The sequence below is a fragment of the Antennarius striatus genome, chromosome 4 (genome assembly GCF_040054535.1).
Source record: "Antennarius striatus isolate MH-2024 chromosome 4, ASM4005453v1, whole genome shotgun sequence".
Taxonomy (NCBI): domain Eukaryota; kingdom Metazoa; phylum Chordata; class Actinopteri; order Lophiiformes; family Antennariidae; genus Antennarius; species Antennarius striatus.
Window position 1 is genome coordinate 7,563,061 of NC_090779.1, and position 26,286 is coordinate 7,589,346.

The 26,286-nt window shown below is 40.5% G+C and overlaps 2 protein-coding genes across 3 annotated transcripts; one reads left to right on the forward strand and one right to left on the reverse strand.

Annotated features, from left to right (window-relative positions):
* Positions 1-1,172: 1,172 nt before the first annotated feature.
* On the reverse strand, positions 1,173-9,786 carry galk2 (galactokinase 2). The gene is made up of 10 exons (XM_068313121.1): positions 9,634-9,786; positions 9,438-9,526; positions 9,064-9,187; positions 8,890-8,983; positions 8,612-8,758; positions 8,334-8,432; positions 8,018-8,170; positions 5,257-5,467; positions 4,595-4,796; positions 1,173-1,666 (listed from the first exon to the last, which is right to left on the reverse strand). The coding sequence occupies exons 1-10, from the start codon at positions 9,681-9,683 to the stop codon at positions 1,465-1,467; spliced, it is 1,371 nt and encodes a 456-aa protein (XP_068169222.1). The 5' UTR covers positions 9,684-9,786; the 3' UTR covers positions 1,173-1,464.
* A 581-nt stretch (positions 9,787-10,367) lies between these two features.
* Positions 10,368-25,866, forward strand: cep152 (centrosomal protein 152). Of its 2 annotated transcripts, XM_068314121.1 has the most exons (28): positions 10,368-10,632; positions 10,766-10,906; positions 12,551-12,657; positions 12,771-12,831; positions 12,921-13,232; positions 13,504-13,663; positions 13,925-14,065; positions 16,562-16,701; positions 17,008-17,208; positions 17,591-17,738; positions 17,821-17,912; positions 18,026-18,189; positions 18,347-18,545; positions 18,786-18,890; positions 18,972-19,102; positions 19,196-19,324; positions 19,403-19,538; positions 20,164-20,349; positions 20,454-20,714; positions 20,880-21,011; positions 21,093-21,734; positions 23,154-23,229; positions 23,371-23,538; positions 23,631-23,715; positions 23,895-23,977; positions 24,143-24,299; positions 24,389-24,492; positions 24,599-25,866. In XM_068314121.1, exons 2-28 carry the CDS (start codon positions 10,820-10,822, stop codon positions 25,405-25,407), a joined length of 5,016 nt encoding a protein of 1,671 aa, XP_068170222.1. In that variant the 5' UTR covers positions 10,368-10,632; positions 10,766-10,819; the 3' UTR covers positions 25,408-25,866. The 2 variants fall into 2 exon arrangements, with proteins under 2 accessions (XP_068170222.1, XP_068170223.1); XM_068314122.1 differs by lacking the exons at positions 10,368-10,632; positions 10,766-10,906 and adding an exon at positions 11,472-11,932.
* The last annotated feature ends 420 nt before the right edge of the window (positions 25,867-26,286 follow it).

Genomic DNA, 26,286 nt, shown 5'->3' on the forward strand with positions numbered 1-26,286 from the left:
TGATGCCCCTTTCACCACTGAATATTTCTATTCTATTCTTATTAAATAGGGGCACCTGCTCATCTGTGTGGAGAGAGAGAGTGCGGGTGCGCTGGGTCGCCGTATTTTTTGTTGACCACTATTTCCGCTGTTATCGCTATGCTACAGTACTTTCTGTGATCACTTTGAGTTTGTGCAGTTTCATGAGTTGACTATTCTTTTTTGGTATTGAAAAGTTAAACATTCTTTAGCATTGTAGTGTTTTTTTCCTTGAAATGTATTAGACAAAGGAAAGCCTCAGCCTCTCAGTGACTCTTTGGTTTTTTTTTTAAGTAGCTACACCAGGTAAACTACCAGAGCAGGCAAACATGTCTGACGAACAACAGGCAAACAGGCAGAATCCAGGAAACAGGCAGAAACGAAATACAATAATCATCCAATACAGGAACAGTGGAAGGTAGGACAAGTCCATAACAATCTGGCAACGAACAGTTTACTGAACAGTGTATATTTAATGTCATTGATCGATTGAATTATGGGCAACAGTTGCCCACAGCAGCTTGATTGCATGCAGGGAGATTGAGAGGGGTCTGAAACAACAGAAGATATTAGTGACGGGAAAACACAAGTGTCACTTCTGTCAAGTCCTGAGAGATGTGACAGTTGTATTGCCCTCACAGACAGGCAAACCTGTGATGAAATCCACAGCAATGTGGGATCATGGGGCAATGGGGTCTGGACAGTATATGCAGGAGACCAGAGCACCTAGTACCAGCACTTGTGAGTATCTGGGGCAGGCAACAATACTTAATGTCCTCTTCCATGGACTGCCAACAAAACCGCTGCCGCAAAAGAGTCAGTTTTTTGCACTTCTGGGTGGCAAGCCAAAAGCGGAATGCTCCTCCATGTTTGTTTTGAGTGTGGCACCATTTAAAAGAGGAATAAACAAGCTTTCCAACGTTAAAGGATTTATTTCCAAGAAGCATTGTTACAACAAAGAAATAATCTACCAAACACAAATTTCCTTACTTTTTGTGTTAAGTTTATATATATATATATATATATATATATATATATATATATATATATATATATATATATATATACACATACATACATACATACATACATACACACACACACACATATATATATGTATATATACGTATATATATACATATATAATCATTTATCATTTCATTTGTCCTTTTCTTTTGAGACAGTGAACAACTTCCACAATAGTCAATTTCTTAAAGAAAAAAAGCCCTTTACATTTATGATTTTAAAAACATCGACACATCAAACATATTCCCTTTGTAAGAAATAACTCTGTCGTTAATGAATTATTGGTGATCAAATTCCAGAGTAATCTGTAAGTAAAACAATTGTCTTTTTATAGTCCCTCTGCTGTAAGTGCAGGAAAAAGTCATTTATCCCTGCAGCAGTAGAATTAAACCTGCATGACAGCCATAAGATCTGACATGATCATTCTTCCAGGAGAATTGCAGCCCCCCCACCCGGCTTTGACACAAACAGACTCTGTTTGTCCATGGCTAATCCGCGTGGTAGGTAGTAGGACTTCCTCACTGCCTGCAAGAAAGTCTCCACCTTCTCACTGGGAACCATGGACACAGCACAGCCACCCCAGCCTGCTCCGGTCAGCCGTGATCCCACAGCACCTGCCTTCCTTCAGGAAGACAAAATAAGGACATGTTATATTTATATATTATACAAAGAATTATACAAAAAATTATACAAAAAATTATACAATATATTATATATATTATACATTATATATATATATTATACAATTATACAAAGAGCAGTGTCATAAATGAAGGACGTGGAACATAGAAGAGATGGTACTGAGCAACAAAAAACATAGGAATTCACAGTACAGTATTTCCTTCAAAGTGTCAACTTTATTTTCATTAAAGGGATAGGAAATTCATTGAAAAGTAATATATATTTTATTTATCATTATGAAAAAAATAAAATTTAAAAAAAATTCCTGATGTCTGGCATCTTCGCTGGTCACGTGGGGTCATGCGACATTGATGTCGCTTCATCAGTCAGGGCAGCTATTACAGCACAAAACGATCGATGAAGTGATACATCTGATAAAATCATGGTTACCTGTGAGGTGAATAGATGTTTCAACACCACTTTAGTTAGACACAAAGATAACCTATCTTTCTTCAAAATACCTTCTGGAAAGATTTGAGAGCAATCGAAAGCAACGATGAACAGGATCAAAATGACCAAAGCTCCAAGAATCTGCCATGAGCACTTCACCCCGGATGATTTTGAAAGAGACTTGAAGGTAGGATAATTTTCGAATAACCCATAGTATTTATTCTGAATTCCCAAGGTTTAGTGGATAATTCATTCATGTCTGGAGCTACTGGAGGTATTGCATAAATGTTTTTATGACCAGACTTTTGCAAATAAAATGTGTGAATCAAATCTATGACCGGATCGGTCAAAGCCCGGGTTAACAACGACTGCGATCGGTGCTGTTCACTTACAGGGTGCCAGTGGAAATTGGACTACTGTTGGTCAAAGAAGGAGAGGAGGAAAAGAGAGCAGAGGAACTCCAAGAGTATAGGACTGAGAGTAGGGACGTTGAATGTTGGAATTATGACAGGAAAAGGTAGAGAGTTGGTTGACATGATGCAGAAGAGGAAGGTAGACATACTATCTGTCCAGGAGACCATGGACTATGATGTTTGCAGATGACATTGTGAGAGCAGGGAACAGGTGGAGGAGAAGCAAGAGAGGTGGAGGTTTGTCCTGGAAAGGAGAGTAGAGAGTAGAGTAGGAGAGTAGAGTAGGACTTTATTCATCCCTTCAGGAGGGTCCATCAGGGAAATTAGTTTCTCCCTCACATTACACACAGCACAGTACGTACACCGAAAGAAAAGAGACACAGAAAGTAATGTCAACACCAAAAAGAGTAATAAATAGTAACCCACCAGACAGAGAGAATAATAAATAATAAATAACCCACTAAATAAAGGAATATACAAATACAAAGAGCTAAATGGGCTTGAATCGGTTTAGGAATAAAGGGCATGAATAAATCAACCTGGATAGGCATGGACTGAATAATATATTGTATTAGTGTGTATATTGTTTACAATGTTTGGTGCACTGTAAAGGAGAGGAATGAAGTTTTGCTGAGTTTTGAACTGCCAGGCAGGAGGCCTAGAGGAAGACCGAAGAGGAGGTTTATGAATATAGTGAAAGAAGACATGAAGGTAGTTGGAGTGAAAGAAGAGGATTCAGTAGACAGAGTTAGATGGAGGCAACTGATTCGCTGTGGCGACCCCTGAAGGGAAAAGCCGAAACGAGAAGATTATCATGCAATTATAGCACTCGCAAAAAGTAAACAATATCAAAAGTAATAGACAGGTCAATTGATTGAGTTTGTTTCCCCTGGGGCTTGTTACTAATTTACACCATGACTTTTACCTCATGACTGTGGACTGTTATCTCCTTGATTGGTATCATATAGGGGCTAGTATAGTTTCCAGTTGTAATGCAGTTATAACATCGGGTGGTAATTATAGGGGATAATTACACCCCCAGTTCACAGGAATATCCTCTTCTGTTACTGATGATGATGATATGATTTCAGGTGATTTGTGATAAATAAGTGTGATAATGTTGGCTTGTTATGTTGTTGCTTGCTGTATATTTTATAATGGCGCTGATATGGATTCACCCCGATGTCTACGATTTCATCACTTCCGCTGTGAGGGAGTGCATCGTAACTTATGATATATTTTGTTTGGCCAAGGTCCCCATTGATCATAAAAAATAATAATGCCACCAAAACTTTTGTTTAATTATGTACTTCAAGTTATTCACCTGGGTCATTTTGACTTTCCTGTTCCTTTAAGATGTCATGCTGCACACAGGAAGCTGTCTTGAAGCACACTGGTCTTATGAGCTGCATGTTTGTAGCCATGTTAATCTGTGATGAACGTGTTAGCATGCTGACCTTCGTTAATTAGAATAACATATAGTAATTTCTCAAAATATGAGCTGATCCACTGTTAATATTTTTCTTTGACATCCGAGATTCGAGCCGTGCTTTGGGACACCACCACTGGTTGGCAGATGGATGCAACATCAGCTGACACCAGACCTCCTTTTTTTCTACACGTGTGCTAAGTTTTTTTTATATTTTACAGAATGTTTTCGCTCAGATAGAAACTGGGTTTCGAAATGTGATGGACAATAGCAACCATAACCCAACGATGAAGCAGCGCTTTTCTGTTGTGTTCATTTATGGAGTTGCTATTGTGTTCTTTTAAGGAGAATCTATTGTAATGCTTAGTATCATCAGCAAAATGACCTGTGGGGTAAAGCAGTTTTCTGCTATGACACTGTGAGAGCTAGGGGTTGTCTCATATTATGTTGAATCTTGGTGAATGTGATGTAGACAAGTTCCATAATGTAGGGGGCAAAAAACTTGGTTGTCCTAAAAAAAAATCATTATTTTTAATTGGTAAAGACACACCAGCTGAAATCTCATTTTATCCCATTTTTGAGTCTTCAGTCTGAATGTGGCACAGTAGTACGTGAAGTAAGACTTTGCTGAACTTACAGACAGAAGTCCACCAGTCTATCCAGTTCATAGCAGCTGCATTCATAAAGGTCTCTGCAGCTTGCATGACTGTGGATCATCAGCTCTCCCAGCAGCCGTATGGACTCGGCAGGTTGAGACTCGCACACACTCTTAAACTGTAGCACTCGTTCAGCCTCACCATAAACGTGCCAGGCTCGCTGGTGCAGCTTGAAATGAGTGACTGAGATACAAGACAGGAGAAACACATCAAATATGATGGCAGTTTTTCAAGAAAGCCTCAATATCATGCAAGGACGTATTCAGTCATTTGTTCCCTTTACAAATCTGAAATGTGTGGTTACTGTTCATTTTTCTCACATTCACCATATAATAATGATGTCCAGGAAAAGAAAGACATCACAATCTTTGTACCGACATGTTGTCTCATATTAAAGTGCTGTGTATAGTATAGTGTTTTTACTGTGTACAATAAAATAAATACGTAGTATATTGGTGTCTGTCAAAATAAGCATAACTGCAGCAAATTACAAGAACTTACCAGAATATTAAAAATGTGTTCTTTCATCGCAAACCATTCATACAAAACAATTATTATTACATGAATAGCATTAGTTAAACATATAAGCTCCTTCTAAACAGTGAAAATTCATTCTGACACATAAAAATACACAGATGCCCACCATGCTGGGTGTTGGGGCTCAGTAGCTCTGTAGAGAACTGCTCAGGGGTGATTTCCAGCTCCCTGCATATCTCGTCTCGGCTGTAGGGTTCAGGATGCAGCACCTCATCCACCAGAGTCATCATCTGCCTAAGCGAAGCCTGCAACTCTGTCTGAACGTCGGCCAACCTAAACAATTTGCTCTGGTCCAGTCTGCGTGCACGGGCCAGCATCTGAAATCACACCCAGCAAAACCATTCAAACAGCACTGAGTTATTATCTCTTCACTCATACACACCCCTTGTTCATTGTAACAGGAGACAACCCCTCTCTCTGATATTAATTAAAATACGCTTTTCATACAGAAACACTCTCCTGTTCCTTATTTTTATTTTGTTTTCTAAATCATCCAATAACAGTGATGTTATTTTTAAATTATTCATCTATCCATTTTCTTGAAGACCACAGCGCAGTGGATAGCGCTGTCGCCTCACAACATGGAGGGTCTGGGTTCGAGTCCCGCTCTGTGCGGAGTTTGCATGCTCCGTGTCTGCGTGGGTTCTCTCCAGGTTCTCTGGCTTTCTCCAACCTCCAAAAGCATGTGCTTCAGGTTGACTGGCCGGTCCCAAATTACCCGCAGGAGTGAGTGTGTGTACATGGTTGTCCGCCTGTGTGTGGCTCCGCGGTGCACTGGCGTCATGCCCAGAGTGTCCCCTGCCTCGCGCCCTATGCCAGCTGAGATAGGCTCCGCCTCCCCGTGACCCGCTGCGGTGGATACAGCAGCAGAAAATGGATGGATGGAAAATAAAACAATAATACCTTAGGGCAGGGTTCAACTGGGTGCGGCCAACATGAAGCAAAGTTTTTGCTCGTATCTACTGGTTTGTGGGTTTGATACTGCTCCTCACGAACACCAATAAAGTTGAACACAATGAACTGATCACTTTACTAGCTAGAGTATCAAAAGTAAGACTGTAAAATCATATTACTGCTTTATAAAACACAGAATGAGGTTATGACATAATATGTTTTTGACTGCCCTAACATATTTGAATGTTACAGGTCACCCAGACCCACAGGTCAACTGTGATGGAGTTTGATGCCAGGAACACGGCCAAGCAATATGAAGCAGGTTTTAGTGTCTCTGCCCCTCAAGTGGGGAACATTCAGGTCTTAATACATTTACTGAAGCTTTCCATAAAATTCAAAATACTTGTTTTTTTACCCACCCTCTAATTTTTGTGATGTTATATAAATCAAGTAGCCTTGTGTAAGTCATTAGAATTCAGCAAAGAGTTCATGACAGATACAAAAAGTCTATGATCATTTAAAAAGAAGTTGACTTGCCTCTTTACCTGAACTGTTAGGATTACCTGGAGGAAGGAGAATCTACTCAAATAACTTAATATACTGATGAGGCATGAACTGGGCAAGCCAAAAAATATCAGGGATTATTCAACCTTACTTGAATCATGAGCAGTGTTCTCGTTTGTGTGCGTCCTTTTGTCTTTGATGCTCATTTTTTGACAGGGACACAGGATCGTCATACAGCGTGCGTCCCTGAGACGCAAGCTTTAAATGCACTTCCATTCAACAAAAACATTAACAATATTTCCATTTCGAACCCGGAATTAGCAATAATGTTTGGATCTAGCGCGAGTAACTCGTCACGAGACTCACCTGCGTGATTCTGTCTTATTAAAATTGACCAAATATTGTTTGGCGAACAGCAACACGACGTCTGCTCGCGCTGTAGCGAGAGAGCGAGGAGTTAGATAGACACTCCAGAGTAAGCATAAGCTGGGTCCTGCTGGGTTTCTCTGTCTGTTAAAGGGCTTTGACATGTTTGCTGATGTGATTAAGCATTATACAAATAAAGGTTGGTTGATTTATTGATGATCACCATGCCTCTGAAAAAGATTCAAAAGTTAGAGAAAAAGCAAGCGACAAGTGCTTTCTTGCATAAAATATAGTCAAAAGTTAATGAAGAAAAAGAAACATATTATTGTAAGATATAATTGAAATTTATGTGGAGAAGGCTGTCAGCTTGGTGCCGGTTTCACACGCGAATTTATGAATTAATATCTAAAACAGTTTTTTTAAATGACTACCAGGCTTTGACATTTTGATAAAACTATAATTTTACTCTTTTTTCTTTTTATTTAAACAGTTATGATGTTATTAATAAAAACATTAAAATTAAGTACGTTTAGTTTTTATATTGTACTATTGGCAAAACTCAATCCTTACGTACACTTCTACTGTATATTCTCTTATTATTTTTGGGATGCATAGACGTCATGTTGGGATGCACAAATTTTTGTTGAAGCGCATCCCAAGGATTCACCATTTTCTTGGGGTAAAATTAACTCTACATGAGCTCTTCTTAGTTCCATTCTAGTTTTTCCAAATTAGGATGATATACATTTATGTAATAACACTTTTCTTGGAGACTTTTAATCATGGTTATGGACAAAATATTCCCGTATCAACTTTAGGAAGATAAAAGACTGCAGGGTCCCACTGATTAAAGTTTTTTGTGTTGTGACGCCTCCTATTAAATACTCCTAACATGGGACATGAACACACTGTGAAGTTTGCCAAATACTTTCACCTTCTCAGCTTGTCTGCTTTGCTTAACAATAAGGGGTGTATGGAAGATAATAAACAACCAACAGCAGGGGGTTTAAATGGATAATAATTATGTAACAGCCCACCACATACATGACACACACTCGCATGCACGCATGCACACTTAAAGCTACAAAACAGGCCTGACATACCTTCGTGGCGATTCGACACTCCACCACACGGATGTTATAGTCAGAAGTAGCAGCTTTGTTCATCTCCACACAACAGTTAGAGATCACAAACACAGCCCCGTCAGGGAGCTTGACATCAGTGGCTCTCAATGGCTGGAACTCTATCAGCTTAGCCTGACAGCCAAAAAAAATGGAATTCATAAAACAAGTGGGAAGCCATTATTTATATCATTGGTTTTATAGAAGGGACTTTATGGACTCACGTTATCATTTACTTTCTTTTAGATGTTTACAGAACATATTGATGGAATTTATAAAATGGAAGATCACTACATACCGTGCCTCTCTCTGCCAGGAAAGAGATGGACTGGTCCATGCCCCCTCCCTCTGTACCAATGTAACGCTCACATTTGGCACATATCTCAGCCAACTCTGTCTGAGGGATTATTATAAAAAATAATAAAAAATCATATACACAATTTAAAAATGACAAACACACTCTCATATTATCTACTGGAATGAAAATGAGACATAATATTGTTTTTTTTTGAATTTTCATCTGATTTTAAAGGATTTTTTTTTTATTTTTAACAATTATTTATTAAAGTGTTTTACCTTGGAGAGGGACTTTTGATTTGCCTCCATTGTTACAAGCCCAGCACAACAAACTAAGGCACTAGAACTAGACAGACCAGAGCTTGGAGGTACAGTTCCATCAATGACACAGGACATTCCTACTAACTGAGTGATCCCAAACTTCTCCTGTAAAAAGTACACAGTTAAGTTGGATATAATAAAGTAATGTATAACTAATATATAATATATTAGTTATAAATATAATGAATGCTTCACTTCAGTGAGCCTAAACTGAAGAATAAGGGAAAGAAGTTTACCTGAATCCCTTTCACTCCACAAAGGAAATAATAATGCCACATTGGATTCTCTCTGTCTATGACAATGGCCTCTGAACATGACACAGAGAAATCCCTGCAAAGAGACAAACACATAGAATCTAATTTCCTGAATGAATCAAGTAGGTACTGTACAAATAGGTGGTTACGTCTTACTTGTATTGAGGATTTGTGTTAGACAGCATGATCGTCCCTGAATTGTTTACTGAGACAGCTGCAAGGATATTTTGCTCAATAGCCATTGGAAGAACAGAATAGCCACAGTAATCAATATGCTCTCCTGTTAAATATGAAGAAATCAGGCAAAGGTCAATTAAAATGATTCATCTGTAGATCAGACAAATTTCACTGACAAGCTGACATAGGGCATCATTGAATTATTTATTATACGTGAATGAATGAATTGATGAATGAATGAATTGATGAATGAATGAATGAATGAATGAATGAACATTTTTCAAAAGTTGTCTTCCTATGAGGGTGCGTGGCCCTTAAATACAATACGTACTCATTGTATAAAATGAAATTACCTATTAGATTTACCCTTCCGGGTGCATATGCAAAGAAGAGAGGAGATTCTCCATACTTTGCTTCAAAAGTATTTTTCAAGTTTTGCAGCCTGTAAAGAATCAGAAATCAAGAAAGTGACTATCCGACAGAGTACCTACAGAAGTTATTCTGTCATACCTATCACTGACTATCAATAATCTTATTCCTAACACTCACCTTTCATCGGCACACACCGCGGTCCTTATCTTTGGTGGATTTTTATCCATGTCTTAAAAATTGAAAATAGCAAAAAGCGCTTCGTTTTATCACCCTACAACTGTGTTTTAATACGTCTTTATCGTGAATCAGCTGACTATCACCAGATCCGGATTCCGTATGCGGATGTTAAGTGGCTGAACTGGGATCAGTTGTGAAATAAGAACCAAACTCACTTTCGACACAACGCCTACGTAAAATTCAAGAAGTAGGAGTGTGCAGGAGAACGCATGATGATGACGTAAACAAAGTATAACTAGCGATTTATTTCACTATTTTATTGCTGTAGAAATGATTTGACAATCCCAAAGTGTTTCAATTACACATGTATGTGTCATAATTCAACTGAAGCTTAATTATGATGCTTCAGTAGAAATGAAACAGTGAGACTACACTTCCCATGATGCTAGAGCCAGAGAAGCTGTTACCATGGGTATACCGATTAGCTTTCTCATCTACGGTTATGACTGCAAAAATAATAACGATTTAACAACCTCTACTTTTATATTTTGTCACAGAGCACTTATGTTAAGCTACTATTGGCCTGTGTTGCTGAAATAACATAAAGTTTGGCAATATTAGACAAATGTGTATTTATTGCGTACGCCACTTCCGCGCAGTGCTTTGGCGCTGCTAGTGCGCGCGAGTTTTTAAAGTGGGCGAGTCCGCGTCTCTTAAAGAAGACGTCAGACCGGCTAGCCTGAGTTAGCTTCAGACTTTTTACAACCTAGACATATTATATATACTAGCAGTATAAACTCTTTTACGGGCAAATGGATCTACATGAATGACCAAACGCGTCGCCCTTACTTTTTTAAAATCATGTCCTGGACATTTTCTATCGTTGCTGTGGAAGGCAGGCTAATATGGAAACCAACACTCAGCTAGCGTTATTTTTGTTAGTTAGCAGCTAAAAAGTAACTTAAATAAATAAGCAACTCGTCATATTCATGCAAACAGGTAAGATAAAGTTTGAATAGTCAAATAACGGCGATGGTGAACTCTAAACTGTCCTGTAATGGAATCAACGTTGACCACAATGTTTATCTTTAAGTAACAACCGTTAAATCCTCGGTTTGGGTTTTCCTCTTAGCTGTTTTTGCACCATCCGGGGAGGAACAGCTGTAACACCGACAGGATCTGCATCATGTCTATCGACTTTGACAGCGCTGCTCTTCAAACCCAGCATGATGAAGAGGAGTACGACCAGGAGGACTACGCCAGAGAGCAAGAGGTAGAAGCTCTCAGCTAGCATCGCGACGGTGTTGTTAAATTGTTAGAGACAAGATTATGTGTATTTGTTTTACTCTTCTTTGTGTTACTTGCCAGTGTAATTTTTTTTCTAAACAAAACAGGGCTTGCTGGTGCTTTGATTTACACATATATATTATACATATTAAAAAACACTTTTCCCACATATCAAATAACATGACACATCTAGGACATGCTTTGGATGATGAGCACTGACTTTTGGCATGAATGAAGGTCTAGACATCACTTGTCTCATATTATTATGTCGATATATGTACAAAACATTTCCTGATGTTTCATGTCTGTATTTGTTTATTTGAAGTAGCGTGGCTTAACAAATCATTTGAGGTTTGGACTTCATAAAATTAAGTTTCCCAGCTAGACAGGTGTTGTGTGTTATTACACGCCTACAATGTGTTGCGCCATAAACCAGAGCTACTATTGGCTCAGGGAATAAGCCTCGTTTCAGGTGAGTCATGTTAGGTTAGTGCTAGCTCTGTCCTGTGATTTCCCTACTTTCCTTATCTTTAAAAGCGTGAGCATGAAGACGCTGTCTCTTAATATTTTTCCAGTGTGAGGCAACACTTCAAAGAATTGGACTTTGGAAGGGTAATTCAAAAATTTTTTATGGGGGGGCATTAGTCAAAGTTGGTCAAGTGGATCATGTTTACCACCAATGATTGGAATGTTTCTGCTCCAGTTAACACTTCTATATGTTTTGTCTGAACAATGGAGTTCTTTGGGAGCTAAACAGGCCGATCCAGCAGGGAGTCGACGACATGTCAGGCACACTTTGGCTGTTTCACACGGGAAGAAGGACTTGTTTTCAGACAAATAGATGGTTTATAGATATTTTATTTATCATGAGTAGCTAAACTACTATGTGGATTCACAGCAAAAGCAGGAGTACATCTTCAGTTGTTGTTAAATGTGTAAGCTGGATAATATGGGCCCATCCATTGTGGACACAGTGGACGATTTGAAGAGTATTCATCGGTCCTTGTGGGAAGTAAGTCCAACTGGCTCTGTTGGTTCAATCACATGTACTTGGCTACATAGAAAATCTGTTACTGATGCAAAAGTGTTTTTGTGTCACTATGATCTAAGATTTATTAGTATGTTTTTGTCACTGATTTGTTTTTGAATTTTTGTGTGATTGTCATGACCGAACTACTAATTTATATATTTTATGCATAAAGCTTCTTTTAAAAATGGGCATTTATAATTATCCTCCTTTGTGACTTACCTAGATGTCTGAAAGTAGTAGATCCTACATTGAAGAGGTCTAAACTGAAAAATCTTTAGCAGTTTTGTTTGATAAATGACATGAATTGATGAATGTGTTTAATACACATTAATGCATGGTTTAAAATGACATACACAGGAACAAAATGATCATGAAATCTAAAACCTGTAACATGTTTGTTATCATCTTGTTTATATCAGAACAATAGAATTTATGCTTAATTTGTTTCTTACTTGCTTTTGTACTTCAAATGTGCCCAACAGCACATCCTCCACTCATGCTGTCATTGTTTGCTGTTCTGTGGATATTTTTCCATCTTACTTTACACAGTGGTTGCAGAGCAACCCCTGTGAGTCATTTCCACGTGTTGTTTTATCACAGCTGCAGAAACTGCTCACAGACCTGCCTGATGACATGCTAGAGGACAGCCGGGACTCCACCCCAGAGCTGGAGTATTCCACCTGCAGCAATAAAAACACTGGCAACAGGTAAAACACATTATCGTTGACTCATTTGATGTAAGATTTATAGCAGGCTGGTTGTGGCTCCATGCAATCAGACATATCTAATTTTTACAAGAATGTTTTTTATTGTCACTCAGCCCACAGTCAGTGTGGACACAGCAATGGTCCAGTCATCCACGACAAGCCTCTCATGAACAGGTAGGTTGTTATTTTGGTTCACTGACACATTTTTACTGTCTGAACTTGTGAAAAAAGTTAATCAGTGATTATTGTCCATATCTCTGTAGAACCCTGAGGCCGACTACGATCAACACTATCATGATGAATACACCGTTGCTGACAGAGATGCTCAGATTAACAGACATCAGAGCCACCCTCAGAGTTGTACCTGGAACCAGCAGACACAGGACCATCAGTTTATCCAGGAAGATTATTCATACACCAGCATCGATATAGAAAAGACCAGTAACTTCTCTATAGAGGAGTCCAAGCCATGCCCTCAAGACATAAACATTGATGCAGCATACGACAGAGAAGGAGCACGCAGAGACATCCAGAACTATGGAGAACACCCCAATTCTAGAAACTGTTTTCAGAAAGTAAGTAGAGGGTTTGGCTCATTTTAGTTTTGCAGACCATTAAAACATTATCATATCTTGTAAATTGTCGTTGCTGTAATTACTGCTGAAGTGTTTTTAAATGTCATATACAGTATATTGAAGTCTCCCTGACTTACATTGTACATGTTCTTTCAGAATCCACCTCCTCGTCTTCTGTCTTGCCCTTAATAATTTGTAAATATTGACTTGTTATGACACAATCATGCTTTACATACTTTATTATTTTGTTTTGTTGTTTTTTGATCTTCAGGATGTTAACTCTGTACCATGCAATAGAGTTGTTAATCAGTACAAGGCTACCTACAATCCTCATCTTCCTGCACATGAGCCACATATGTTTCACTCAAAAGCTGCTCACCAGGAAGGTCAACTTGACCAGCTTCAACGAGAATTCCTTGACTCCACACAAAGTAAGTGTTACTGCCTGTAGAAATAGCCCAGGTGTATTGTGTCACAGAGTACAGTTTCTTTGTCCAAATGCAATAATTTATTGTCATAAGGAAGACATTACATTTTACTATGCATTAACAGGCTTCCTGCTTTGCTGCACCTGTTGAGCACTATGAAATGAGGAGCCTACAGTGTTATTTTTCACAGTAACCCACATTGTTTGCATAATGTGAAATTATGTGTTTGATGTGTTGAACAGAAGGTTTTGTGTTGTGTCTCAGAAACTGCTGAAAAGGAACAACTTGCCCAGGTGCAGATTTTAAACCGGGCACAGCAGAGGCAAATTGAAGAGCTGGAGAGCAAACTGGAGGACTCAAGGCGGAAAATGAGATATGTGGAGCATCAGTTTGCAATTGTCAAAGGTACGTGTCGCAGTTTCTGCTGTCGGAATGGGAGGTGGGAAGTGCTGTTTATTGCAGTTTACAGGTCATGTTACAGCAGTACTTTGAGATCAGAGTTTAATTTGCTCAGTGACGGAGCTCGTAAGTCAAACAACTCATAACTCAAACAAATTGTCCCCTTTTAAAATAACTAAAATTACTTTAATCTGTTCCAGCCCTGTAAAAAAGACCTAAACTCCCTAAATATTTTAAAAAACATATTTTCTTGTCAATTAATAGACATGCATACTTTACCTGTGCATAAATAATTGTATATCTTCTTCTTATTTTCCTTTCGGCTTTTCCCCTCAGGGGTCGCCACAGCGAATCAATTTCCTCCATCTAACCCTGTCTTCTGCATCCTCTTCTCTCATACCAACTACCTTCATGTCCTCCCTCAATACATCCATAAACCCTTTGGTCTTCCTCTAGGCCTCCTGCCTGGCACTTCAAAACTTAGCATCCTTCTACCAATATACTAACTATCTCTCCTCTGGACATGTCCAAACCATCTCAGTCTTGCCTCTCTGACTTTATCTCCAAAACCTCTAACATGTGCTGTCCCTCTGATGTACTCATTCCTGATCCTATCCTTCCTGGTCACTCCCAGAGAGAACCTCAGCATCTTCATCTCTGCTACCTCCAGCTCTGCCTCCTGTCTTTTCTTCAGTGACACTGTCTCTAGACCAAACAACATCGCTGGTCTCACCACAGTTTTGTACACCTTTACTTTCATTTTAGCTGAAACTCTTCTATCACACATCACACCTGACACTTTCCTCCACCTGTTCCATCCTGCCTGTACATACTTCTTCACCTCTTTTCCACACTCTCCATTGCTCTGGACTGTTGAGCCTAAGTACTTAAAATCCTCCACCTTCTTGATCTCTTCTCCCTGTAACCTCACTCTTCCATTTGGGTCCCTCTCATTCACACACATGTACTCTGTCTTACTGCGGCTAACCTTCATTCCTCTCCTTTCCAGCACAAACCTCCACCTCTCTAGCTTCTCCTCCACCTGTTCCCTGCTCTCACTGCAGATCACAATGTCTTCTGCAAACATCATAATCCATGGAGATTCCTGTCTAACCTTGTCTGTCAGCCTGTCCATCACCATAGCGAACAAGAAGGGGCTCAGAGCTGATCCCTGATGCAGTCCCACCTCCACCTTGAACTCCTCTGTCACACCTACAGCACACCTCACCACTGTCTTACAGTCCTCATACATGTCCTGCACCACTCTAACATACTTCTCTGCCACTCCAGACTTCCTCTTACAATAACACAGTTCCTCTCTGGGCACCCTGTCATAAGCTTTCTCCAGATCTACAAAAACACAATGCAGCATAAATAATTATATATACGTTATGTAAAACAATGAAAGTATGAAAAGAAATGCAAAAGTCACAACAACACAAACAGCTATGTCTTTACTTCACGAATAAGAACAAGATGTGAGTTCAGCTGATTTATGCATCTACTACTAGCGGTGATCCCCCAAGGAAAGCTCTTATCTTGGATTTTCACGCGTATACAGAACGAACAACTTTTCTCTTATGTTCGATGATTCCACTGTTTCGCCTTCTCCCCAGGTTAAGAATCTGGGTGTCATCCTTGACAGCACATTATTTTTCCAGTCGCACATCGGCGACATCACCAGATCTGCCTACTTCCACCTTAACATCAGTTGTCTCCATCCCTCCCTCCCGCCCCACACTGCCGCTGTTCTTGTCTCTAGTCTCGTCACTTCTTGTCTCTACTACTGCAATTTTGTCCTCTTTCTGAAAAGGCGCCTTTAAATAAAATTTATTATGATGATTATTATTATTATTATTATTATTATATAGAACAGAAATATAGACAAAGCGACGGCTCGTATCTCAAAAAACTTGCATTTAGAGTAGCTCGTATCTCAAGGTACTACTGTACAATGATGTACTATTTTGAGGATTAACATTCAATGTTCTTTTCAATAAAGTTGAACATGACACGCTATGGTCAGACAATTCTTTTCCATATGTATCATGAATGTTTATGCTGTGTTGAAATGAGCACCTTCATGAGCACCGTGAAGACTTACAAAGAATGGTGTCTTTACAGAATATTTTTTGGGAGTTTTTTTTAAATACATCTATTCTAAATATCTTGGGGTTTTTTATACCAGGACTTTGCATTTATTATTAGTTTTTGCTGATTCACAATTAAAAGCCAAAGGGTTTATTGTCTCTATTTTACAGTCTCTAGATTACAGGAGCAATGTTATCTGTGTTCCTGATCCAGATAAACCGAAGCAAATAAAACTGGATGTTTTAACTTACGGGTACTGTTAGTACACACATTACAGAGTGTGTGCCCCCATGTGGCATTTTAGAAAATCTGCAATTACTACAGAAGGGCTGTGAGATTTGTGCTGGCTATGTTCTTTTGCTGGATGTGCTGTTCATGTGGTCATAATATGATTTTATTTTTCATTAATAGATGAAAGGGATGGCCTAGCAGTCAGTCTAAAGGAATCAAGTCGATTGATTGAAGAGGCAAAAGAGAAAGAGGTTCAGGTTCAGAACAAGTTGAAGGCCCTGGAGCATCAAGTTAAGGTCCTCACTGAGAAAGACCAGGAGGTAAAACTTACACCACTGTTCCTCCTCATTTGTTCAGTGTTTGGAGCAAACTACAACATAGTTAGCAGTATATCAGGTTATCTGTAATTAAGTAACATACTTAAAACAAAACAAGGTAACAAGCCCACTTTACATATGGTTTATATTCAACAGCAGAATCATTTTGAGAGAATAAAAAAAAACGTATACAATTCAATGCATCACTGAAATGCATTCTTATGTAACCCAAGAGAACTTAATTGAAATCTTGATATCACAAGCATTTTAAAAATATTTTTGACTGCAGTAGTTTGGTGTTGTTTCCAGAATGTGAAGAAGCAGAGGCTGGGGGAGGCTGCTGTAGACAGCATGAAACAGCAGATGCTGGAGCTTTGCCGCTCTGACACCCTGTCCAGGGCGCGGGAGCAGCACGACAGAGACCTCGCCATCATAAAGGAGCAGCATGAGGCTGCACTGTTGATACTGCAGCAGAAATTAGACGTCACCTCTCAATCTCTGAATGACCAGGTCTGTAGTATTGGACGCAGTAATGACAGATATACAGTGCGCCCTCGCTACTTGTGGTTAATGCGTTCCAGGAACCACACGCGAATAATGAATTCCGTGATATATCTACAAGTTATTTATTTTATTATCTACAGTAATCTAAATGTTTAGAAACCCTCCCCATACTGAAATTAAACCAACTTCTATCTGTATTACCTTTTCCCGAGTCCGAGACTCACGGAATGTAGCACACTTCCAGAAGCCGTCAGACAATAGAAGGGCGCACTGTATATCTTGTATTTAAATACTGTCCAAAACACATGCTTGAATTCAGAAAGGTGTTCAAATATTGTGTCACTGAAGTCTAACACAAATTGATATGTTTCTAATTCGTTGTTTCCAGATTGATGCTGTTCTGAGGTTACGTGAGCAGGTAAAGCAGCAGGAGCGTCAGAGAGAAGAGGAGCAACTGGAGAGAGCCAAAGTGGTCAATGCCCTCACGCAGCGTCTGGAGGAAAGTCAGCAGCAGTGTGCCAAGCTGCTGCAGACGAGTGAGTGAAGGGGTGAATGCAGACTAAACAGCTTACTTTGTATGTACATGCATTTAAGTCTTTGTTGTCATCCTTACTTCAGGTTCTGTGCACGAGATGACTCAAATCCAAATCAAACTACAGCAGACCCAGTCAGCAAAGGCACTGAGTGAAAACATGAACAAAGCTTTGCAGGTTTGCTCTCTGACTCCAGATTTGAGCCATAGTAAAATTATTATTACAGTACTCAATTGGTTGTGTTTTGAACATTGCTGATTAAACTTTGTTTGGTTTTTTTTATCCTGAAGGAGGATTTAGCTGATTTGAAGGAGCAGATCACACTGTATGAAAGTGCTGTTAAACAAGGTGTAATTGCACTTGATTTGAGCAGTGAGTGTGAGAACCAGCTGTCAGAATCTTGTATGGATTTAGGCTTCAAGAAGACCAACAGGAAAAATGGTCTGCTCCACAGGTACACTGTGATTGTCATTATCAGTGATGATCTGGGCTGCCTGCCTTTTGTCTTTGTGAACGCGAACAAGTGAAACTTTGTTAACTCTATTTTTACTTTCTTCTTCATCATCATTCATCATTAATCATGTAATTTAACTTCCCTGTTGTCTTGGAAGCGCCCCGACTCATCTGTCAGACTCTAAGCTGCCCAAAGACGAAGCATTGCAGCTTCTGCGACTGGAGATGCAGCGCTGTCTGGTCAGTCTGAAGGGGAAGCGACAGACAATCAGTCAGCTGCAGGAGGAGCTCCAGGTCTGCCAGAGTCAAAGGAACGAGCTGCAGACCCAACTGGATGAAGCCAAGCTGGGCTCTACAGTGAGTACATCACCACATTAGAGCTTTAATGGTGTATTCATGAACAAAACAGCTGATGCTGTACTGCTGTTAACTCTCTAATAGCTTCCTTGATGTTTCGATGGATTAAACATTTCAATCCTAAAAACATGCAAATGATTTAAGTAAGACGGTAAATCTAACTTTAACATTTAAATTATATGGTTCAATTAAATACTTAAATACAACTAGTGACTATAAAAATTGAATTTTGGTTCACAGGTCAGAGAAACCAGTCAGCTGAAACACATGGACATAACTGGAGAGTCTCAGAAAGACTTCATGAGTCTCCAGGAGGAGAAGCGACACCTGCAGGAACAAGTGGAGGTTGGTTGTAGTTTGTCAGCATGTTACTGTTTAGACTTCAAGAAAAGATTTGTGAAGCTTGACATTTTTTCCAAACTCTAGGTGTTAGAAAAGATTAATGAGGAGTTGAAACAGAGTGAGGAGAAGGTGAGATCCGCCAACTCAGAGCTTTGCACCAAGATGAGACAAATGATCCAGGAACTGGACCAAGAGAAGCAGGAGGCGTCTGCTCGGTATGACAGGAAAAATTAGCTAATGTTGAATGTTCTCTTATCCTTCCTTAGCATAATGTGCATTCATGTGTACTTTTACGTTTCTTCATGGAGGACTGAGCGGATCCATCAGCAGTACAGGGACGACGTGGTGAACCAGATCAGAACGGAGCTCATGATGGAACACGATGCTCAGGTCGAACAGCTCACTGCCCAGCACCAGCATCAGGTCCAACAGTTACAGTGAGTCTGACCTGTCAATCAAAAGCTATATATTTTGAAGTCTTTGCAGCACATTAACAATATTTTACATCATGATAGGTCAAAGCTGTCTGAGGTCAATGATAAGATGCTGGCTGTACAAGAATGTTACATATCTGTCTGCAAGGAGAAGAACCTGCTGGACGAACGCGTCCAAAACCAAGAGAAGGAGGAGGCCTTGATCAGAGAAACTGAGGTAGTCATGGTTCTAGGACGTGATTACAACTGTAAGCATGATTTAAAAGATAAGCGTGAGCCACTGTGGGTTCACTGACCTGTTCTACTAATATTATTAGCCTTTTCAGTTTTCAATGTTTTATTTATAGACAGACTTCATCTGCAATATTATGGGTTTTTACTGGTCAGCTCTATCTGACCTAAGTTTGCTGAAAGTGTAAACACAAGAGAGCTGAAAATATAAACACAGAGAGCACCAAAAGTGTTCAAACTCAAAGGTGGAAGAGGATATCACTGTCATTCAACCACTTCAAGATTTGTCAGTTGCTGTTTGTAAAAATACGACCAACGTTAATCATGATTGATTCTAAGGCAGCAGCTCTCGGAGGCATAGCAGGATTTTATTTTATGTAGCGTCATCTTCATCAGAAGTGTAAATCAAGTCAGATGGGAACAAGGGTTAGAAGGGTGATGCTAAATCCTTTACACATAGATCAATATTTAAATGTATGTATTCAAATTCAAATAGAACAGCAGGGCTGCAGAAGGACATAAAAACACAAAAAATAATGGACTTGTTCTTTAAAGTAACTGGTAGTAATTACATCTGAACTGAAAACAAATTATGTGGTTCTCATTCACAGCAAAATATTAGAAAGGAGAGTCTTGCAGCTTTGGAGAAACTGAGGGCTGAGCTCGAGGCTCAGCATCAAACCTCAATAACCCAACTCAAAGCGCTCTGGGCCAAAGAGAAGGAGGCTGAGATCCAGCGGCAAGTCACCTCACATGTAGCCTTAGCCAAGGCTGCTTGGAAGGAAGACCAACACAAAGTAGGATTTTTAATCATATGTATATATGTCTAACTCTCAGCTCCAGGATGGTCATGTTACGCCAGAGAAGAAAGTTTGTGCTTCTGTTGTTTTCTTTACTGCAGATGGAGATGGTCTGGGAGGAAAGGCTGGAGGAGAATAGGAGAGACAAACACAGGGAAACTGCTGAGGCCGCCTGTCAGGCAGAAGAGATTTCAGCCAGCAAAGAGACAATCACTTCTGAGGAGCTGGAATCCAGGCTCAGCATCCAGAAAAAGCAGCTGCAACTGGATGCTGACAAAGTGCTACGCCAATCTGTTGAAGAAGCCAGGAAACAAACCCAGAAAGAGCTGCATGAAAAACATCTAGAGGACATGGCCAAACAGGTCAGAAAGACGTGTTTTTCATGAGTCGAACCAACCAGAATTTATGTACTTGAGATTTTTACCATTCCGTGTGACATGTTGTATTTCCTAAACATTCATTACCCTTGTTGTCATCAGAAGGGGACGTGGTTAGGAGGGGAGAGGTCATCAGTGTTTATGTTTCAGGTGGAAGGTGCAGTAACAAGGGCCCACCATCGCTGGGTTGAGGATCTGACTTCATTAGCAGAATACCAAATGTGTCTGCAGACAGAGAGAGAGAAATGGGAAGAACATCAAAAAGAATTCACAGAAAAATGGGTACAGTAAGATTTTATATTTGTAACATGAACCTATCACTTCTGTCCTCTTATAATGTATATCACTATTATTATGTGTCAGGTGTCCCAAGCCCTGAGGGAGGCAGAGGAACAGTGGCATCAGAAGCAAAAGAACCAGTTACAGACCTCTACTCCTCAGAGGGTGGAGGAGCTCCAGGAGGAGGTGGCAGACCTCCAAACTCAATTAGAGCAAGCAAGAAGAGAGCAAGCAGCTCTACTGAAGGCTGAGCTAGCTGGAGCTAAAGCTGTCTGGAACCGTGACAAGAAACAAGAGATCTCTGTCATCCAGGTCCGCAGTGAGCAGTTGTGCAAAACCAAACTACAAGAGCAGCGCAAAAAACTGGAGCAGGAATTGCAGCAATCCAGAGAGGACGCAGTCCTCCAAAAGAAGGAGCTGCTTCTGCAGATGGAGGTCAAGCTGCAACAGACTCTGGGAGCCCGAGAGCAGGAGTGGCAACGTGAGCATGGAGAGAGGCAGAAAGCCCAGAAACAACAGATGAGAGAGGATTTTCTGTCAGAGCTTCAGGCTGGTCTGGCAGAGCTCCAGGGGCATCTGCTAATGGACCCTAGGATAGATCTGCAGGGCGCTGAAGATCAGAGGATTTACCAGGCTTCAGAGGGTACACTAACACATATCATCCAAACCTCCTGCAAAGACATAGTCAACAGAGCAATATCTCAAGCCAGGACGGAATGGAGGAAAGTGAGTTGATAAGGTTTCTCATTGATCTAAACATGAAATACTTCATCTGTCAACCACTGAGGAGGACAGACTCTGCTCACTTACTAATTACATTAATCCCTCACTCATTCGCGCTTAAAGATGCCCCGCTTAGCCTCATCACGGATTTTTAGTAGGTAGTCATGTGATATCATACGCGCATTCTATTGGCTGACAGCGTCTGCGAGTGCGCTGCATTCCGAGACTCATGGAACGCAGCGCACTACCATGTAGTGTGGGAAAAGGTAATAGAGATATAAGGTGCTTTAATATCAGTATGAGGAGGGTTCATAAAGGTTTAAATTACCGTAAATAATAAAATAAATAGTTTGTCGCAATATCACAAAATTTCGTTATTTGCGGGTAGTCCTGGAATGCATTAACTGAGAGAAATGAGAGATTACTGTATTACTTATGGTCCAGGAAAAAAGTCACAAAAAGAAAATGAGAGTCAAAAGGGTGGTTGTGTTCATATCAAAACAGTCTGTCCAAACACAAGCCAATGAGAGATGAGAGGACATTGTGTGATCTATGCTGTTTGTTTGCATGTGTAAGCAGGATAACTCAAAATGGTTTGAATGGATTTACAAGGCATTTTGTGGCGAGGGAAACAAGCGATAAGGTTTTGAGACCGAAGGTTTTTGGTAAATCAAATCCTAGGATGCTGTCACCCTGAACTGTCCAGCTCTGTTTGACTGCGTATCAAACTCCATCATACTAATCCAATCAGAGTTCTTTCAGTGAAGCGCCACCAGCAAAATGTCTTTCCAAACTAATTGGAGGCATATTGCAGGTCATGGCATCGCCATAGTAGGATTTGAGAAGTTGCTTCATGGAGGTATGTTTAGTTTTCAAATGCACCACTTCAACCTGCTACAGGGCGGCAGCGGCTCAGCTGTAGAGCAGGTTGTCCAATGTTCCCAAGATTGGCGGTTCGATTCCCATTCCCGCCCAATAAACACCCAGAGTGTGAGCTGACAGTGGGAGGTGTCAGCTCACCTCCTGAGCACTGCCGAGGCACCCTTGTGCAAGGCTCCATCTCCCCTTACAAGTTGCTCATTTGGGCGCACCAAGCAGGAGCTGCTCGCCACTCTACCTCCCTCTGCATGCCAACAGGCCTTTGTGTGTGTGTGTGCGCGTGTCTGTGTGTGTGTGTGTGCTACAGGAGCCTGAACACACTAACACGTATGCATACCTTTGAAGAAATTACTAACTAGTGTGTGCTCTTAGTTTTCCTTCGGGGATCAGACTACTACATACATGTGCAGGACAGGGTGTGAAGTCTCTCTTTTTTCCTTGGTCATAACATGTATAGACAGGTTTACAACAGATTTTATGCTTGTATGTGGTATGGTATTTATGAGTTGTGCTTCTTCTCACGATGTTATTGATTCCTCCCAGGTTAGTGAGGAGAGGTTGAGCCGTGTGCTAGAAGAAATGCAGCTCCAGCATCAAAGCGAGATCAACAAAATTCAAAGTACATCACTTGTTTGTTTTTATCTCATCACTTTTCTCATGATCTCATCACTAATTAAAATGTGAAACTTTACATGTAAATGTTTAGTTTGATTAGCTTCCATAATCTAACTAACATGCATATATCGTCCTCCATTTCCAGGCTCTTTGTCTCAGAAGAAGGAGCAGACTCGCTGCATCAAGGAGTGTTCTGACACCACGAGTAAACTGCAGAGGAAGAACCAGGAGCTCCAGAGACACTTGGAGAAAGCCTGTCGTCAACTCCAGCACAGTGTTAGAGAGCACAAAACCTCCATGCAGCATCTGAAAGGTATTCCATACTGTTAAACGTTATTCCAATGATTTACTCAACCACCGCAGTGAATCCTAGTAGGTAATAATCTACAACACTGTTTCTAATAGATGAGCATGAAAGCAGTCTGCAAAAAGTAAAGGCAGAACACCTGCAGCAGCTGGAGGACATGAGGCGAACACAGGAACCCTCAGGGTTTGTCTTTAGTTCATTGTCCAGTAATAAAATATTTTTCCCTCACAGCATTGTGTTTCTTTTTCTGTTACTTTTTTCTATTACTTGCCAGTTTTGTCTCCAGTCAATCAGTGATTCAGAGTTAAAAATAATACACAATAGTAAAAACATGCTAATAAACGAACTGTTCTTATTTACAGGAGTTCTGATCAGCAACAAAGTCTGCAGCAAGGCCTTCTGGAAATGAAACAGCAATATGTGAGGACTGTGGAAAAGATCAGAGGTTGGTTATGGTGCTGGGTCCTTCTCTACTACACATGATTTCCTGCACCACATTACACATTGTACATGTTTAAATGAAGGGGCATCAAACTTTGTCAGACCCTGTTTATGTTCTTGCACAGGAAAAACCCCAGATGTGTTTTATTTTTTGTTTTTTGTTTTGAAGGAGACATGCTGCGTTACCTCCAGGAGAGTCGGCAGCGGGCCGTGGAGATGATCCGCACAGAGGTGCAGCGGGAGAGGCAGGACACTGCCAGAAAAATGCGCCACTATTATCTGACCTGTCTGAAAGAGCTGCTGGAGGACGGAGGAAAGACTGCGGGGTAAGAAGCCATCATCATTCCAGACCGTTGACTTTAACTTTCTTCTTTGTGGTTGCTTGGACTAATTGTATTGATTTTCTGTCCTGCAGGGCGGAAAATAAAATAATGAATGCAGCAAGTAAACTGGCAGCCATGGCCAAAGTCTTGGAGACGCCCGTCAGACATAAATCTGGAAAGAACTGCTGTTTGGAAAGTGAGTGCCCGCTGTACTCCTTAGCTTTCAAACTTCAGATTTGTAGATATATGTGTTAGGGAAAAGTGGCTTCTATTGATTTATAGCTTGACTGCTGTGTCCGCAGCTGACTACCCTCCAGGTGGACACTTTGGGTTTAGCAACAACCTGCCAGCACTGCCAGATCTTCCTGACTCCAGGCCAGAGGGGGAGTTCCTCAGAGGAGAGACCACAGCTTCTGTAGAGCAGAAACAAACCACAGCAGGAAGGACTAAAACTTTGGCTCATAAGAACGTTTCCACCTCTGGGAGAGAGGAGAAGTCAGCAGGGGCAGGATGTAAATCTCCAACTGCTGCTCGCCCAGACCTCCACCCTGACAAACCCCCTCAACAAATGGTTTCTCCTCCCCATGTGGATTTGATCAAAGTGCCTGTAAGGAGTAAAAGCAGGGAGCAATACTTGCAGGGAGCTGTTTCCCACAGAATAGACAAGAGCTCTGACTTGGAGCAACAGAACAAACCCCTGTTCTTTCAGGAGGCTCCTGTCAGAGATGGGAGACGGAGCGACTGGAGTGTGACCAGCAGCGACTGGGAAACAGGGTTCCAAGTTTCTAGCCGCTCCTCTTCAGGAAGGAGAGTAGAGTCTGTGAAGCCATTTTCTGTCTCTGCTGGTGCAGCCGGTGACTCAAGGGAGTTTGGGGGCCTCACGCCGGATGTTTCTGATGTGACTGTTTACAATGAAATCACAAAGAAAACACCTCAGATCCAGACCTCAACTCACAGTAAAACGAATGCACGCAGAGAACCAACACCTGGCTCTGAGGCCGGGAATGAGCTGGATGTTTGTTCTCAGCCTGTGTTCTCTGAGATGAGACTGCGCCAGCAGGCCTGCCGCTTTGACAGTCCATTCTGTGAGCAGAAAGGTGAGGAAATGTGAAATCAATCGGCAGCTTGAGATTGATCACCAAATAGTGCCTTATATATACATTTACATATTCCAGCAATGGTGCTTAACTTTTCTTTCCTTCAGTTTGAAATGCAGTTTATTCACATCCTGAATGTCGGACAGAAACTCAACATTTGCGGTGATCATCAGACTTCATTTTTTGCTAGTTAATGGTGATGTTCTGGAACAACTAGTATTCAGCAAGTATTTTTGCATTTCAATTACTGTGCTCACTGAAGAAAAGGTTTTATGCTCAACAGTAAGTCAGTCCTGATTGATAGGGTTGACAGTCAGGATGCTATGAAGAGCTGTGTTAATAGATCATTCATGCATGGGTTTTTTTCTGTCTGGGATCAGTGATTTAGATTTTGCATGTTATTGAGATATGCTGTGTATAGATTATTAATGTATTTCTATATTGTTTCTATTTGTTTTAATAAATATTTTATTTCCAACTAAAGAAGAAGTTAATTTTTGTATGAGAAGCAAAGATCACCTTAAAAGAACACAGTGTGCAGATCCATGGGGTAAAAAAGTGAATAACTTGCAGTTTCTTGAAGACCAGTAAAAACCGCAAAAAACACATTTCATGTCAAAACGTGTTCTGTACTCTCACGGATTGTTTTTCTGGTCTCACTGGTTATTATATAACAGAAACTGAACATGAATTTGGGATTTCGACAAGTAAAGCATTGGAGAAGCAACTTTTTTCTTCATTAACAAAAAACCTTTACAGCAAGTTCCGTTGACTGCAATCAGTAAATGACTTACTGTATTTAAACACATTATCATTATTCCCAGATGCTGGTTGTATTTGTGAGCTGGTAATCCTTAAATTACCCCCAGGGTGCAGCTGTCTTGTCGCCCCTC